This window comes from Centropristis striata, chromosome 20 (assembly GCF_030273125.1).
Source record: "Centropristis striata isolate RG_2023a ecotype Rhode Island chromosome 20, C.striata_1.0, whole genome shotgun sequence".
In the NCBI taxonomy this organism is placed as follows: Eukaryota; Metazoa; Chordata; class Actinopteri; order Perciformes; family Serranidae; genus Centropristis; species Centropristis striata.
The window spans coordinates 17,822,656-17,840,710 of record NC_081536.1 but is presented as its reverse complement, the minus strand read 5'-3'; the positions used below and the strand labels follow the sequence as shown (position 1 = coordinate 17,840,710).

The following is an 18,055-nucleotide window of genomic DNA, read 5'->3' as shown; positions in this document are numbered from 1 at the left end:
TTCGTTGCTCATTTACGTCTTTTCAAAATGACTGCAGCATGTGAAACAGTTTAAAAGAGAGGAAATTGTAAGTTTTTGGTCTTTTAACAATTTAGATGGAGTAAAGTGGACAGATGCTGCACTGTGTTTCAGTGGAGAAGCATTTATAATCAGAGGAAACCAGAGAGGGCAATTTGTCTTGGTCCACCCTGTTGTTTGTTTATACATGTTTAAATGTCAAGGTAACATTGATGATAGTGACATGCAACCACTATTGCAAAAAAAGTGGGATGCTGCGCAAAATTTAACTAAAAACAGAATGCATCAAACCCAGAATTCGGAGTGTATTTACAAAAAGTAATCAGTTTGAGAATGGAAGATATTGTCTTTTTGTACAGTTTTCAATTAGATATATTTAAAAAAGCATGTGAAATCACATTCTGCCTTCTTTACGTATTAGACAGTATAACATAAGATATTACTTTATTAGGATACGTTCAGTGTTGTAGGGAGTTTTATAAGAGGTCTGTGGTGATATTGGATACAATACCATGCCCAAAGAAAACTTAAGTGATCCAATATTATCAATGCAAAGTGAAAATATTGATGCATATCATCATCATCATCATATCAAGATGCGCCTTTATTTTGAAATTCTCACATTATCTGGCTTTGTTTTATTTAAAAGAACAGATTGTTTTTCATTTAAATGTAAATCAGTTGATTTTAGTGAGTTGATATAGATAGATATAATCAGAATATTAATATTAATATAGTAGTAAACATCTATTTACCATGTAGTGGTCGACCGGTACGGGTTTTTTAATGCCGATGCCGATACCGATCAGTCTTAATCGATCCCTGATATGTGCTGCCGATTTTTTTGGGCCGATTCTTGAAGCCGATATTGCCTTTTCTCCCTCCATTTACATGATAAAAATGACACAATGATAAGAAATGTTACAGAAGTCTCAATTTAAACAAAAAAAAGAAACATTTATTAATAAAACAAACAAAACATATTAACAGTTGGATAGCAAACTGTGTATGTTGTTCTAGGCCTGGAGGTGGTGGCGCCTCAGATGAGTCTACATATTTGATGCGTTTTTCTTTTTTCTTGTATCGGCACCCAGCTCACCATCGAATGGCAGCTGTTGCATTGAGCCTTGCCTAGTGTTAGCTCAGTGAAATGGGCTAATTGATCGGCGAACGCACGCACATATCGGCCGATGCCGATACAAGTAAAAAACGCAAATATCAGCCGGCCGATATATCGGTCTCCCTCTATTACTATGTAAATATATAGTGCCGTAATGGCATCCTGACCAGAGAATACAGTCACGATCGCTCCATGCTCCCTGTACAGCCACTTTAAAAAAGTGCCTTCCAGATACACGGATATTAATGCATCTTTTTCTTTGACCATGCTGCATTCACTGAACGTCATCAGTCATCATTTCACCGCAGCCCTCTCTTTTCTGCTCATTAGAGTAACAGGGTAACTCTGAAGATGGACGTCTCCCACACAGAGCACTCCCACGTTATTGGCAAAGGTGGCAACAACATCAAGAGGGTGATGGAGGAGACAGGGTGCCACATCCATTTCCCAGACTCCAACAGGAACAACCAGGCAGAGAAAAGCAACCAGGTTTGTGGTGCTACAACATAGATTTATACTTTGCAGTGTCACTGAGAGATAGATGGGTGGAGCGAGCTGTTTGCTGCTGGCTGATCAAAGACTGCTCCTCATCAGATACTTCCTTTTAATCTCTTGAACCACAACATTGCATGATTGATGTTTAGAGTGTAAGTGTAATGCATTCTGCTGCCTTGAGTGTTTACTATCGTCCGCCCTCTAGGATTTATTTGCTTCAGTAGTAGCCTAAGTTGGTCTAAATAGTTTTTTGATCCATGCATGCAGCCCTCCAGTCTATTTATTAACTGTGACAGGGTCTCAGGGCTGGACAGGTTGCAGGGAGTTGGTCCAGCTGGCTGTTTTGATTGGCCAACCGAGAGGAAGCCAGTGTGTTTTGGCTGGACTCGCTATAGACGAGCAGCAGGATCTTGCTGTAATTACCATTAAAGTGAAGTGTGAGTTCAGTAGTGCACACTGCCAGGCACGGCATTAGATTTCTATCTCCGCCAGGTGCTCTAGACTGCACCTGACAGATCATTTTATTTTTAACCTCACTGATTTCAACCTTATCACTGTGCATTCTGCATAGTAAGGTATGTCTACAGTGTGGAGACCATTAAACTTACTCTGTATCTCATAGACTGATCAACCCCCTCCAGTCTTACTCTGATGATGCAAGAACAGGCCGATAAGCAGAAACAGACCTTTTTTAGGCCCAAGACCCCTTAAGCTGTCTCGCTTTGTAGTTTTAGAAGCTTCCCGACTGCAGCAGAGCCTTTGAGACACAGAGCGTTTTAAAGTGCAGAGGTGTTGATAAGCAAATATAGATTACCATGAAAATCAATGACTTACCTTTCCTTCTCACTGGAGCGGGTAAGATGCAGGATATTGCAGGAGAGAAGTCTGCAAACACGAGGTTTAACAATGGTTTTTATTTTGAAAGATATAATTGCTGCTTTACCCTGCCACATGTGTGTCTGTGCATATTTATAGATTTTTTTTTTGTTTGTGTGGAGGAAATGAGTGCCAGAGATGAACCAGACTGACCGGCTTTATGTTTCCTTTATCATTTCTTTTTGTTAAAAAAACATCTCCCAGAGCAAGTTTTAATATGTTCTCTAGCAGTAATAAAGAGGAGAAAATTGTAACATTTCCGAATCTGGTCTCTCATCATGTGGAGACTATTTGTCTAATCACAATGTTAGATTTATGGTAATCTTAATGACGTGGTTCAAGAATAAAAGACTTCAACTGGAAATATGTAACAATAAGTCATTAGGTTTCAGCTCAGAGGAAGCCTTTAGACTTTTGCTGTTTTTTTTTTATTATGTTTGTTTTAGATTTTCCTTTCGACATTGAAATGAAGTGTGACTGTATGCACCGATCCGAGACATTATTTGTCTTGGATTTGGGTTGAACTTTCGAACTGATTTACATATGCTACTTTTTATTGTGAACAGGTTTCCATCGCAGGGCAGCCAGGAGGGGTGGAGGCAGCTCGAGTAAAAATAAGGGTAAGTTGGAACCCAGCTGCATTTATCCTGATAAGATATTCCACAAAATGTTGAGCGTTAAACACTCTTTTCCCGCAGGCTTGTAGGTTTGACCTTCATGGAGCACAGAATTTCTGACCGTTGCAATTTATTCAGTATCGACCAATTTTCACTTTGGAAAAGAGCATCAAAACATCATCATATCCTGTCATATCACTATATGTCTTCCTCTGCCTCAGTTTCCACACATGACGCTGTTGGGATGTAGATTGAACTTTGACACATGAAATTGTGAAGCTCTCTAGTGTCCTGCCCCTTAGAAAAAAAGAGGTAGGTTTGACATCTCACTTAGAAAATATTGATTATTTGTACTTTTATTGAAAAAATGTATTTAAACAAAGATTGATATAATCATATCCCCAATTCACAGCATGTTTTCATCCAACAAAATATTCTAACAAAAACGACCTGCTCATTAAATCCGATGAATCACTTTATTCAAATTGAGGATTTTGTTTTGTTTTGTTCTTTTTCTCAGGTAAAGACGTCATTAAATATGACTGCAGATATTCACAGCTTCATTCAAAAACCTCAATAGAAGCTTCAAATGTCAGAAAGTGACATTTGGTACAGCCCTCACTGTTTTATTACTTCACGGTGATATAATAGAAGCAGCAGAGGAGGAGGGAGGCTGCATGGCTGCTGTGTGACAGAGATTAATTACAGCAATGCATTTGATAAAACTGTGTAATTAACACATTTGTGGACTGCTGTTCTTAGCGTGTTCAGTTGGCTTTTGGCCGCACTTGCCTGGCTTCAGAGTAAAGTCTCCTGCTCTTACACTGAACCGCTCCATCCCTGCCTGCTCATTAGCAACATGACTAACCCCCTCCAGCTCATGTAAAAATCCTGTTGCAGTTTACTTATTGGCTCCCAAGTGCATCACTCAAAACAGTTACTTCCTCCATAAACAAAACATCAGCCACGAGAGAGCCAAGTTCTCTACCTAATCCTGCAATTGGAAGAGCTCCAGGGTTACAGTAGGTTATTGTGCAGTCCAGGCACAGTTTCAGCGCTGCCTCTAAGCCACAAGCACCGTTCCTAACCTATTCCCAGACCACTTCCCTAGAACAATTGTAAAATTCAAGCTTGAGCCTCAGTCCCATTAGCAAGCCTTTTTTCTAGCCTCTTCTCCATCTTCGGTTTCAGTCTGACTGGAAGCTCGACCTCCAGCCCCAGCTCTGTGGGCGGAGGACCTCTGTGCTTGTGTGAAGTGTTACATCCCTGAACTTTTGCTGTATTTCAACACCGCAGCAGTTGTCTGCAGCGAACACGTTCCTCCACTATGGACTGACCAAAACTAACAGTGCTGGTGTGTGCAAGTGAGAATGACTGAGTGAGTGAAATGAGTGGAAGGCGAGGATAAGGTCATGCTGGATATTTTTGCAGTGTGTATTGGCGAATGTCTGCATGTACGCATACCAGTACCTCTCCGTGCTCAGCGGTTGTTTTCATAAGCAGCAAGCCGCAGTCCAAATCATCTACTTTTTTTTGCTAATGGTGGGAAAAAAAAGGATAATCAAATTGAACTGTAGCAGTGTTGTACAAAGAGGTTTATAATATAAGCTGTAGAGAACCACAAAGATTGTTCTGGCCTCCAAAGAACACACAGTCAGCGGATGACGAGGGCGGATCAAAAGACAGGTTTTCCTCTTTCAACTTGGCTCTTTCTGATGGAGGCAGACCTTGATACTCACCAAATCCCATGATACTCAAATATCTACTGTGCTGCTCCATAAGACACTCAATACACACAACCAGTCAGTCTCACTGAGTATTAATTATGTATGAGCTACATCACTTAACCTGGAGGCAATTTCCTCAAATGCAGCCAGAGAAAGTTGCACGGAGGAAAGATTTTCTTTTCATCTAATTGTTGCGCTTTGTTCTCTTTATCAGTACTGACAACTGACTGTGCACACCATCCTTTTCTTCTTCTTCAGTCATAATATGAAATGTATTTCTTCACAGCTAAAATATATGCAGTTATTGCTCCATGATCTTGTCCAGAGTGACTGTAATTACAGTGTCTTTATAAATGTTGGCAATCAACTTTTTAGTCAATATACCATTCATTTCAAATGTGTAGTTTTGCTTGGTTTGGATTTCTTGCTGAGAGTTGAATAAAGAGTTAGCTAAGCATGAAGACATGACAGAGCCTGGCCACGGTCTAAGGCTAAAGAAAATGCCTACCATCACCTCTAAAGCTCGATAGTTAAAGGAATACTTCACACAAATTAATATTTGTATATTAATTACTCACCCCATGTTGCCTTTAATTCTTGTAGCAAATCTTGTTTTTCTCAGAAGCCTCTAAAGAGAAAAGAGAATCTGAAAATGGAGTAAATCCTTGAGGAGTAAATGGTGGTGGTGTTCAACAACGGCAAGCAATAGAAACATTTACAAACCCTTTCACAGCTAGTACAGTCTAATCCAGGCAGATCTGGACTCAGAAGTGTTTTAATTTTTAAGATTTAAGCCAAAATGAAAGTAGTGAGCATTCTACGGGATAAATGAGACTTTATTATTTATAATTATTATACTTTTTGTAAATGTATGTTTTTATATAGTTTAGCTATTGTTAGTGCTGCCCCCATTTACTTCAATTCATTAAATATTTAGTCTCCGTTCACCATCAACACATACAAGAAAAACAGTTTTCTTAAATAATAAGCAAGGTAACACAGGGTGAGTTATTAAGATACAAATGGTGATTTTAAGGGTGAAGTATTCCTTTAAAATATTACATAAAAAAGAGCGTAAATAGTGTTGTTGAACCTGTGAAACTGCTGCTAACTGAAGCTACTTGTGTGGTGGCTCTGCTGTCATATTGAACGGACAATTGTGAGAGTGGTACTGGTCTTCTCGTGTAACTTCCAGCAAAAAAGAATTTAAACTTTCCAGAAATATCAAGCTACAAAAGACATGAGGGGATTTTTTTTAAGGTGGAACTGTGTCGACACTGTAAAACAAAAGGTTTTATTCTTGTTTCATGACCCCCTACTGCTGAGGTCGCCAGTGAGCAACAACACAATACTGTGTGTTTGGTTCTGGGTGGCCTGTAGACCACATCCTCCCTCATCATCCCCTGAAACCAGAAGTGGCTGGGGTTGTGCCCTCCCCCCTGAGGTGCATTGGCCATGAACGTAATGTCCCTTTAACATGCTACAGTGGTCTTGTAAGGTCTACTGTATTTCTGAGGCCCTGTTGGGTGGAGATGTGTTTGAGTCTGTAACAAGTCGGTTGTTGAGGTGATGGATTCTCGGGGGATTCCTCTGAGCTTTCAGAGGTGGAGCTGACGGGCAGGTGATGAAAGGTCTGGCCAGTTGCTTTACCTCGAAGATATTTTCATTTTTCTTCATCTCTCACCCTGGTGTCAGGAGAACTGAGGCCTTTTTAACAGCGCCTTCAGATTGAATACATGTGAAACTCATATCTGCCAGGTAGACTTTTTGAAAAAAAGCTGAGGTCAGCTCTACCATAAAAATCAGTCTATTCTTCATTCAGCACTCGTTCAGACTCCTGCTGCTCTGCTTGTCCTCTCTTGCATTTCCCTCAGTGCTGACCTAAATTTCTCAAGCCCTCTGAGAGCGAGTGCTGAAACGTGATATAAATGTAAGGCCAAGCGCATATGGGACTGATCAGGGATGCATTTCTTTGGTCAGAGCAATTCATGCTGCTTGCCCTTCACTGGCAGCCAAAACCATAGTGGCGCTCTGCCCAAGTCCGTGTTTGGATAACACTGTGTGTGAATGCGTATTCATTCTCTTCTTTGTGACAGTGTGTATGTACATTCCCTTCAGTTTGTGTGTGTGTATGGGTGTGTGCCTGTGTGATTTCTCTCCCATGCATGCATAAGTATGTGTACGCATGAAGCAAGGCCCTTCCTGTCTGCATCTATTTTGCTTGAATGACTGCTGTGATGCAAATGACGAGAGCTGATGTCTGTTGCTGCTCCTGTGGTTTGAATCAATGACTTGAAATTAATGTGTGAGAATGAGCCAACCTACAATTCTTTGCAGATTTATTCAAAATGTTGAAGTCTGTATCATATGTCGTTTAACAAAGGGTGGCTCTCTTATTGCTGACCTCATTTTGACAAACTTCTCTGGATTTATCTGAGCTGACAGATTTACATACCGAGTTTTGCCACCTTCTGCTAAAGAAACCATTGTTATGTCTGTCCGTCAGTTCATATAAGTCTAAACTATGTAAAGAAATCTCCCTTTTACTGTGTTTTACTCTGTGTCCAAATGTTCCTAATCAGTCAGAATGACAGCACAATGTGATACAAGCCACTATACTTTGTCTGTTTATGGTTTTCTTGAGAAAACTGACACAGTATGTTTTATTTCCCTATTTCCTGGCAGCAGCAGTGGCAGCATAATGATAAGCTATTCAACATAGCATAACTGAAGTATTTCAGCATGATGGTAATTTTCTCTCAGGCATTTCACTTTCTTTTCCCTCCTTTCTCTCTCTTTCCATCCCTCCATATTGCAGGAGCTGCTCCCTCTTGTGCTTTCTTTCGAGCTTCCTGCCATCATGCAGTCAGACCCCAGCTCCCCGACCGTGCAGCACATCTCGCAGACCTACAACCTCACAGTGTCCTTCAAGCCCCCGACTCGCCTTTATAGGGCTACTGGAGTGGTTCGCGGCTCACAGAATAATTCCAATGCTGTCAAGGTGAGAAGGGTCTTCAGGTGATTATTATTATTGAGTGAATGGGACGATCAATGCCCGAAACCCAAAAACATTACATTTACTAACATATGACATAAAGAAAAGCGGCAACATTTTTTGTCACAGTAATAGTAGTAGTTTTATTTGTAGTTTTTTTCACATTATTCACATCTGATACTTTCAGATAACAACCGGCAATTGAATGAACAGTCACCTCACCTTGTTGTCACACACTTACTTAGCTGCCAGTAACTCCTTCAGACACAACTGCATTACCTGAACCCTAACAAGGTAGATTTGTGATCTCAAGAATCTTGCCAGATCTCATGATATCGTGAGAATCCAGCTGCCTGGCAAGGAAATATGCATGTGTGATGGGAAATATTCTGAAAAGAAAAGAATTGTAAAATATTGTAGAAACACATTCAGTTAGTTAGGACCACTGTTTCTCCCCGACATTATGACCAGATATTGCAGAACATTAAGTTATATTCTGTATTCAATGGCTTATACAGTACCAAGATGTAACAAATCCATGAAATATGTGAACTCGGCCCAGATATTCTATAATTGTCTGGGTTTCCCTTTCAGATTATAAATCATCTTTTTACTAGGCACACACGCTTTTTCACTCGGCCATGTCTGATATCCACATGTCCTTAGTTGGCGGTCGTTCATTCTTCCAACACTCTGCAATGCATTTGTTAGCGGTCAGAGAGCTTTTCTAATAAAAGTAAAATTACCACTTCAAACATTAACCAAGGATATGTCCCACAATTGCATCACTTATGGCTTTAATTACACAAAATGACTTCATGTGTGGACAGGTACAAAACATATAAATGGGAATCTGTTTGGGATTTACATCTGATATAGAATATTAAGAACCTGATTCTCTGTAATCTGTATAGGGTACAATAGACTATGTGAATTAAATTGTACTGCATAAGAATATGTCTGTTAGTGTTCAGAATCTGAATTGTTTGCAGCTTTGGTGGATAAGTGATTCAAACAGTTAATCAAGCCAAAATTGATGTCAATTTTCTGTCTATCGACCAATTGTTTCAGCCCTACTTTGAATTCCATATGAGCCCACAGCTTCAGTACTAATCTACCAGCTCAGTCAAGTCATCATGTCATCGGTTGATTTCAATATCCATTTTAGAGAAAAGGTTTGATTGTTTCCTGTTTCAATAATAGCAACAATATGAATTCTGTTCAGTTTGGATTTTCCGTTTTAGATTACAGGGAAATTATGAAAAGACCGAATCATAAAGGTCAACCCTCCCAACAGCCAGCATGTGCTCTGTTTAAACCTGCTTGAATAACCAACCGGACCCTGACCTGTTCAGTCCTTGTCAGTCATTTCAGTGCAACAATATTTAAGTTAATACCCTCATTCTTCTCCACCCGTTTACACGGCAGGCCACAGACCAAAAAAGGTTTCCAGATCTGCACCGCTTCGAGGCCCACCAACACTGTCAGCGTTCCTCACTTTTCTCGTTTTAAGTGCCTCATTACTTTCAGCACCACAGGGGCAAGAGAGTGCTGAGAGATGTTTGGTGGCTTGAGCTGGACAGCTGCTGGTTCAGCTCTCCAGAAGGAGGGAGACACCGCTCCAACTTCTGTAGCAGCAAGTCCAGAAATCCCTCCTCAGTTTAATTTTAAATAGATTTTGGAGGTTCTTACTTTGTTTCCACCCTGCAGCCTGTTTAGGCATAAACATGCTGCATATTAATTTATGTATGTACACACAGATGCACCTCCAAAAACTGGCATGTGAGTTGTGACTAGTAAAAGCCTGCCAAGGAGTCTTTTAATCATCTTTTCCAAGTCCCACCTACCAGCTTACTTTTCCACTACAGAGCCTTTGTAACAATATGGAGCTCGGTACTGTTTGCCAGTGGATGCATTTGGCATATATGCATGGCTGCATTTATTTATTTATGTATGCTTGTGCATTTTTATTTAGATTTGAATGCTAGTTTGCATCTGTGCACATATACTGTGCTGTATATGTTTAGAATGTGCATGCTGTATGTATGCAGACGCACGGCCCCTGAGTGTGTGGTAGGTCTGAGGGGTCAGTCAGGATTGGGAAGCATGCCAGATAAAGGCTGGAGGATTAGAGGAATATGTGTGCTATGTTATGTGGTGGTGTGAGACCCTTGGAGCACCGTCGAGGATTGCCAAAACCGCTGTGGATTGTTGTGTTATGCTGGCCGCAGTGTGTGGATTCCCATTGCACACTGGAAATGACTTACTTTACTGGGCCAAGTGATGGCTTGCAGAGGCAAAGCAGAGACGGAGAGGAATGAGGCTGTTCAACAGGCCGGCAGATGCAGTGGAAAATACAATAGTTTCCATTGGTTATACAGAGAACACTGGTGTTTTCTGTGGGAAGTGGGCAACATGGCTCCACTTCTTTTCTCGTTAACTGATTAGTTTATGTGGTCTGGCTTTTGCTCAAAATGAAATATTGTTCCAGCTTTTTATGCCATGACTTTATATGATTTCATTTGTACTGTTATTCAAATGATATTCTTGTGGGAAGTCAGTCACTTAATTATCCATTATGGTTTTGGTTTTATTGTAGGTAGAATTAAGTGTTATACACATCACCTCCTACAATTTGCATGCATACAAAATGAGATTGCAAACTTTTATTTTATGACTCACTAATGTTTTGAATTAGTTATCAAGCACAAATGCCAAATGTGTGTTTGTTCCAGCTTCTCAAATGTGAAGATTTCCTGTTTTTTCCCCAGTTTTATACCATAATAAACTTGATTAATTTTTAGTTTGGACTGTTGGTTAAACCAAAAAAAGCCAATTTTCATGGACAGAAAGTTTAATCAAAAAATAATCAACAGATGGATTAATAAGTCCCAAATTGGCGTGATGCTCTGTAGAACTTGAATAAAAACAGAATGTATTCAATTCAGAGTGGATTTTTACAAAAAACAAACATTATCAGTTTGAATATTAGAGTTTAAGACAATATCTTAATGTTTAAGACGATCTATGTTGTATTACCTGTTTCATTACCTTGTCATCCTTGTTTCCCACAGAGAGGTACTGCTCTGCTGTTGGAGCACCTGGCCGGCAGCCTGGCGAGCACCATCTCAGTCACCACCCACCTGGACATCGCACCGCAGCACCACCTCTTCATGAAGGGCCGCAACGGCAGCAACATCAAACACATCACCCAGAGGACGGGAGCCCAGATCCACTTCCCCGACCCCAACAGCCCCCAGAAGAAATCCACAGTCTACATTCAGGGCACCATTGAATCAGTCTGCCTAGCACGGCAGTACCTCATGGTGTGTATTTCATGTGTGTCTGTTTAATTTATTAACAATGGCTGGTTGAAAGGAATTACTTTAAACTGCTGGGCTTTGTTTTGGAGGTCACAGGATGGCATTGGCAATGGATTCTTTACATATACAGATTCCACATGCTGTGTGGAAGCTATAATGGATGCTATTGTTTGACTAACATCATCATGGTATGTGTGAATGATGCATGGGTTTTGACATGAAGTTGAAGAACTAAACCATGATTGCTTTTGAGGGTTTTGAATAGCCTTGGGAGAGATTTGCTTGGCTCTGCTCCTTTTGCTGAAACGTCCACTTCTACAACAATCTGTAGCCGACTCAAGGTTAGCCCGCGTGATTTATAGCCGCATACCTGCATGTGAGATGGACACACACATTCACGTCAGATCGGCTTCTTAATGTCCCGGCTGTTTACAGATTACCCTCCTTAGTGTTAATGGTAATGGTTTGGCTTGCATAACCAGTAGATTTTGGTGGATTGAAATTTCAGCCCAGTCTGTAATTCAGAGGTCAGCACATTATCGTTAGTTTTTGGAGCAAGCGCCTCACATTTAAATTTCTATTGGTTAAGTGGTCATTCTTGTCTTGTTGCCTGTGACCACTGAGGCTACCCTTATCTGCATTATTTAGGGATATAACCAGATGTGTGTTTCAAAAATGTGTAAAAGCTATGGCTGTTTAATTACCATTGGTGAAAAGCTTGTGCTGAGCTGGTGCGTCGAAGACCTCTCGGCCATAAACAGCTTTGGCTTTTCTGTTTGGAGATCCATAATGTGGGGCAGTAATTCTGCCAGAGCTGCCTTCTCTTTGTCTGCGGTCTCCCATTTGGCCCCAAAGACATTTAGCAAATGCCAAAGTTGTTACAGTGACTAAACACAACTTTCTCTTGGTCTGGACACACAAGAGGGAGCCTCTCACTGTCTGAGTGAGGCTGTAAAAAACAATTGAGTTATGAGAGAGAAGCTGGAACGGAGAGGAAAAGCATAGAAAGCAGGGGATGGGAGAGGAGCTGGAAGAGAAGAGAAGTAGGTCTGAAAGTAGAAGCGTGGACATACAGGAGGGGCAGAGGACTCCCGCTCTCTACTGTGTGATTTGGCCTCTTCCAGCCAGAATGTAGATTACAGCTCCACTCTCAGGCCCTGTCAGAGCCAGCCTGGCCTCTATACTCTGCTGCTAATTACACCCACTCACAATAGGAGCGCTGTCCAGCACTCAGCCCAAAATATAGATGTCTGTGGTGCTTGTGGTGGTGATCATGCAAAACAGATTGCTCTTGGCGGAATTTCCCGAACTCTGTGTGGGATGAACCCAGCAGTGAATCTTGTATTTATTGGTATGCCTAACATGTAGGTCTACAAATGGTGGTATAACATAAAGCAAAATTTACTACCGTTATGAGAAAAAGCCTATAATATAGGAACATATATATGTTATCGTATACTAACCAGGCTCCGAAAGATATTGGTCTGCAGCTGACTTAAGAAAACAAAAGTTTGTTGCTGATATACTTTTAATTATGTGTTTGCTCCACAGGGCTGCTTGCCTCTGGTCTTAATGTTTGACATTAAAGAGGACATTGAGGTGGAGCCCCAGTGTATCACAGCACTAATGGAACAGCTGGATGTCTTCATCAGTATCAAACCAAAGCCAAAACAGCCCAGCAAGGTATGACACCAGGCTTACCCTCACACAGCATGGAGAGGTTTTTTTAGCCATGCATTTGACTGTACGGACGGAGAGGTCGCTCAGTTGGTCAGTCGCTTAGATCCAAGCATACATTTTTCAACAGCTATTAAAATGGTTGCTATGAAGTTCTGCACAGACTTTCGTTGTGCCCTGAGGATGCATCTTATCATCCAGCATCATCATCAGTTCAAACTTTAAATGTGTCTTATACTTATTTATTTACATGTTTATTTCTATAAACATTACCTTGAATACATGACTATATACCTGCAAAACACAACATTCCCATCAACCTCAACTGCATGTTGTAAGTCGTGCAAATGAGCAATTCTTAGCATGCACCTCATATCAACAAGTGAACATGCTGACATTTTGCTAAAAGCAGAAACTTTATGCTGTGCCTCACAGAGCTGCTAGCATGGCTACAGACTTGTTCTGTGTATCAATTCAGATACTTCTGAATGTGTGTAGTTCCTGAATTTAAGCAGGGTGATGTTGTCTCAAATCAAAAGTCATGTTGTTGTGCAAGTACCACAAATGACAATCGTAAAATTTGACCGATGCTTCTTCTCCTTTAAATTGCAAATTGTGACCGGAGGGATCATGACTGACAGTATTGCCCGTTTTTTATTTTTACCGTAACAACCTCAATAGCTACAGCTTCCTCAACTGCCACTTTCAAATTAAGTTGTCTCTCCACCTTTTACATCAATCAACTTTTTGGGGGACTTATGGTGCACTGATTTTGCCATAATTATTACTGTGAATACATGTCATGCCCTTAAAATGGCAAATTGAGACATGGACTCTTGTTTAAGTTAAAACAGGCCTCTAATTTAAAGTAGTTTCTTAATTAGATTAACTGTGTACAGGATGATGCTTACTCAGCATTGTCAGTTTCATTTAAAAGTATGAGCATGGGAAAAAACTGATTTGGATGCACTGGCTTTTTTATATTTTGCACTTGGAACTATCATCTCAGTTTGGCAGCCTTAACCTCTATTTTAAGGGCAATGTTTGGGCATAAATGGGCAAGATTTGTGAAATAAATCAGTTATTCTAAACCTTCAAGGCCAGAAGTAAACATATCCAAAACCTTTACCCTGAGAAAAACACAGCTGCTCAAATGCTGTGTCAGGCAGAGCGAGAGAGAAAAAAAGGACTACCCAGAAACAAATAAGCCACTGTTCTATCAGAGTTGCTCTCCATCAAATGTCACAGCATGACATTGAACTAAATTATAGATCGGCATGTCACATTTCAACGCTACTTCATGAAATTTAAAAGAAAAAAAATGGAACGTACCAAGGGAAATCATGCCATAGCATGATTTCCCATAGCAGAAGAGTTCTGGCACATCGTCGTCTGCCACAGTGGAGAATCACAGCCTGCCATCATCTGATGGACGGGAACACTGAATCTTTTTATTATGCCTCAGCTATTGCAACAACAAAAAATACTTGATTTGCATGTTTTCTTAGTAATTTAGGTCGTAAATTGGAGGTACAATCATTCTGCTTTTATAAAAATGAAATTGATTAAGTGAAAACTGTTGATAATTTCCATGTTGTGATTTATTAACTGCAGCAACTGTGGTGCACCTGTGTTGTATCCAAAGCCAACCTCCTAATGGTAGTTATGGTCTACTGTTGTACAATACATAATTTTCCTAATCATATTTCAACACTTGGCACAGTCCTGAGTGTCTCTTCGAGGTGCCCACGTCCCACCCTGAGCCAGGGCTCCGTGCCCAAACCAGACAGGCCTGTGGGGACTGATGCGGAGGTGCCAGTGTAAACACTGACCCAGCCCAGATCCTCTCAAGAACCCTTCACTTAAACATTTTAACGAGGTGACAGCAGTAATCCAAAAGGCCCGTCCAAATGCATGCCGTAGCCCCTGTGCTCCCGGCACTCTGGCAGACCCATGAAGGAAGGCGTGCGTGTGTCGGAGAGACTGATCGTGATTGGAATCCATTTTTCAAAAGCTCCGGATACAGCCAGGACATGATTTGTGCTCACGTTCATTTTTATTTGATGTTTATTAAGGGCAGAGTTTCTGCTGAGGTGGAAAATGTCGAAGTGATTTCTCTCACTGATTTAAAGTCTTTTCCTGTTTTCCTGTTCAAAAATTCTTTCTTGTTGATTTAGTGCCTCATAGTAGAATAGTCGCTGTGTAACTGCTATTGCCTCATATTGTCTTCCCTCATATCAATAAGCGAGATAGAGTATGTTACGCAATTGATTAGGAAAAGCTTCTCTCCAACTTGGCTCCTTCTCTCTCCCACACTGCCCCAATGTTTATCCTTCCAATCTACCATAATTCCCTCTTCCTTCCTCCTCGTTTTTGTTTGTCTCCCCCTCATCCTCCCTTTGACTCCCTATCTCTGGTGCCAACATTCCCTGCCATATCTATCCCTCCCCTCCTCCCTGCCTTTCCTCTTCTGACTCTCTCTCTCACGCCTTTCCCACTTCTCTTTTGCCTCTCTCTTTCCCATTTTTTTTTTTTTTACCTCATCACATCTTTCGTCTATCTCATTTCAATTAGCTTTTTTATTGGCATAGGGATAGGTGATAATTCAATATGATCATTTATCCTATTTCACTGTATCGAGGTATCGTTATTCACGATTGCTTGTCTAAATTAATAATAATAAGCACATACTAATGAAAATGTCTCAGAAAATGTTATGGTTATATATTTATTTATTCTCTATGATTAAATTTGAAACTTATGTTCATTTTGCACAAAAGTTCTGAACTAAATGAGAAAATACTCAAAGATCAAGTACTTCATTCACACAGGAGTATATAAAAATAGACTTTACCATATGGTTATTTCATATATTTCTTGAATTGCCAGAAAATATGCTATATTGTGATATATATCGTAATTGAGATAAGAAATTACAGATAGAATAGAAGACTTTAGCCATCCTGCTCTGTCCTAGCATGACGTTATGGATGTTGCCAAAGCGAAAAGTGACATATAAACAATATAATACAAATGCCAGATAATAAAATGGAAGAAGAAAAAAAGTGTCTGACATTAAAATATTCTTGCTTTGTGACACAGTAACATATTTCCCTGCCAGTTCTACTACTCTCGTGCTGTCTTCTCCCAGCAAGGTTTGAATTAGTCTCTCTATGATGAATCTATTGCTTTAATATTTAGGACAACTTGTGAGAAAATGTACTTGTGTTTAAATTTCAATTGTTTCACAATGGAAACAAATTCTTTCTTATGGCAAACCAATTTAAATGGCAAGTTTATGGTCACAAAGCCCCTTTGTAACCACAGGGACTTTCCCCAAAGCCTAGGAACCATGAAGAAGTCTTTGTGTTTCGACCACAGGAGACAGTGTCTAAATGAAGTTCCAGGGACATTTTACCCCCAAAAGGACCTGATCTCAGGGTTGTATTTTCTAAAAGTACAGGAACTTTTGGGGTGGTGTTTGCAGGGATGTTGCTAATTGGTCAAACAGAAAAACTGCTTCAACTCGTGTACCGCCTCATTCATCAAACAAGAAAATACTTTAGGACGAGGGGAGAACATTTCTCCTTGTTTGATAACATTAAACTAAGTAAAGTTCAGAGTTGCTGTCAACTCAGACTCATTTTTAAGAAGATAGAAAATAAACAGAGAGATGCGGCAGCAGGCTGAGAGAGGAGAGACGGAGCATGACTGTCATCGAAGCCAACGCATCAAAGAAATAAAATGCTATTTTGTTATTGTTTCATAGCGGTTACGTTCTAAAGCAGAAATAAATAACCATCAACAGATGATTCACTGTGGAGACACATGCTTTGAGTTTAATTTTTCTCCTCTGCCATTCGTTCATTACATCAACGTGCAGCAGTAAATACTCTGCAGCAGAGATGTGTCACGGTGAGACAAATCTTAGATTTTGAGTTTCTTTTACATTTATTTTTCAAATGACGCACTGACAGTGTGTTTACCCCTGTGTCCACCACTTAGTGATTGATTTATCATATGCCAGATGACTAATTTTCCCAGTTATCACAGTTCTTCAGACTGCTATGGAAATGCAAACAATGGGCTAGTCTACATTTCGTTGGGGTGTATATTTTATTGGATTATGTATTTGGGTTAAATATTTTCTGTGCAGTAAATTTTAGCTTTCTTGTTAATTCATTGGATTTATGTTTTTAACTGCTGGTAATATTTTGGTTTATTCTCTGTCTGTTTGTTTTACTTGTGATTGAGAATTATTTTCACAGCATTGCTTTGACATATGGATATTATTTGCCCATTTATTCCATTCCAGTTATTTTTATCTGGCCTTAGATAGCTTCACTGTTTAAAATATGCTCTGTGACCGTTTGAATCTGCATCTGGCTCTATAAAATGGTTGCACAATTTTGATCCTTCTTCTTCTTCAATCTCTCAGTCTGTGATAGTCAAAAGCGTGGAGAGGAATGCAGTGAACATGTACGAAGCCCGGAAGTTCCTCTTGGGTCTGGAGAGCAACGGGGTGTCGTCCTCCTCGCCCCCCGTGGCGTTGAATCCTGCCACCAACCTTCCGTCCCCGTCCCTCATCTGCCCCGTTGGCCTGGACATCCTGGCCTCAGCTGGCCTGGGGCTGAGCAACCTGGGTAACAAAACTCTCTAACTTGTTAAGAAAGTGCTTGTGTTCCTTTTCCTTTTTCCAAGATAAATTAGTGAGGGAAGATAAGAAGTGACCCTTTTTTCCCCTTGCAAGAAATGAATTAAAGATTAAATGTCTTTGTAGAGGAACTAATGCCCTCATATATCAGTGTCATCTGCAGCAGTCACACAAACCCCGAGCAGCACATCCACTGACCAGATCTCTGAGCCAGATCTCCTCAAAGCCTGTTATCACCTGGTTAGCCGATTCACCCAGTGCGAGTGATTTTTAAAATCGAATACAAAGATCCTCTCAGCATCCACATAAATCACAGCCAGTGAGTCATGGCACCATCATCTCTGTATGCGCTTTACAGTAGGAGTTGTTCGTCTGCAGGACTGACCTCACCATGATGGTATGAGTTTTATGCCAAGAAATGAGTCCCGCATGTACAAATCTTTGATCAGCCAACCATCAGAAAATAACCTCAATGCGAATTTAGCTACGCCACTCTGACTGAGTCGTGAGCTCATGAATCATAGGATGATGAACGGTTACAACTCGTGTAGGA

At 40.4% G+C, this 18,055-nt stretch overlaps 1 protein-coding gene across 1 annotated transcript in view; it reads left to right on the top strand.

The window, feature by feature from the left end:
- Positions 1 to 18,055, top strand: part of LOC131993742 (protein bicaudal C homolog 1-like) — a 74,464-nt gene that overhangs the window by 40,269 nt on the left and 16,140 nt on the right. The window contains exons 5-10 of the mRNA XM_059359749.1: positions 1,469 to 1,627; positions 3,076 to 3,129; positions 7,672 to 7,854; positions 10,923 to 11,174; positions 12,723 to 12,854; positions 17,287 to 17,491. Coding sequence (XP_059215732.1) covers positions 1,469 to 1,627; positions 3,076 to 3,129; positions 7,672 to 7,854; positions 10,923 to 11,174; positions 12,723 to 12,854; positions 17,287 to 17,491 — 985 coding nt within the window. The remainder of the gene's footprint in view (positions 1 to 1,468; positions 1,628 to 3,075; positions 3,130 to 7,671; positions 7,855 to 10,922; positions 11,175 to 12,722; positions 12,855 to 17,286; positions 17,492 to 18,055) is intronic.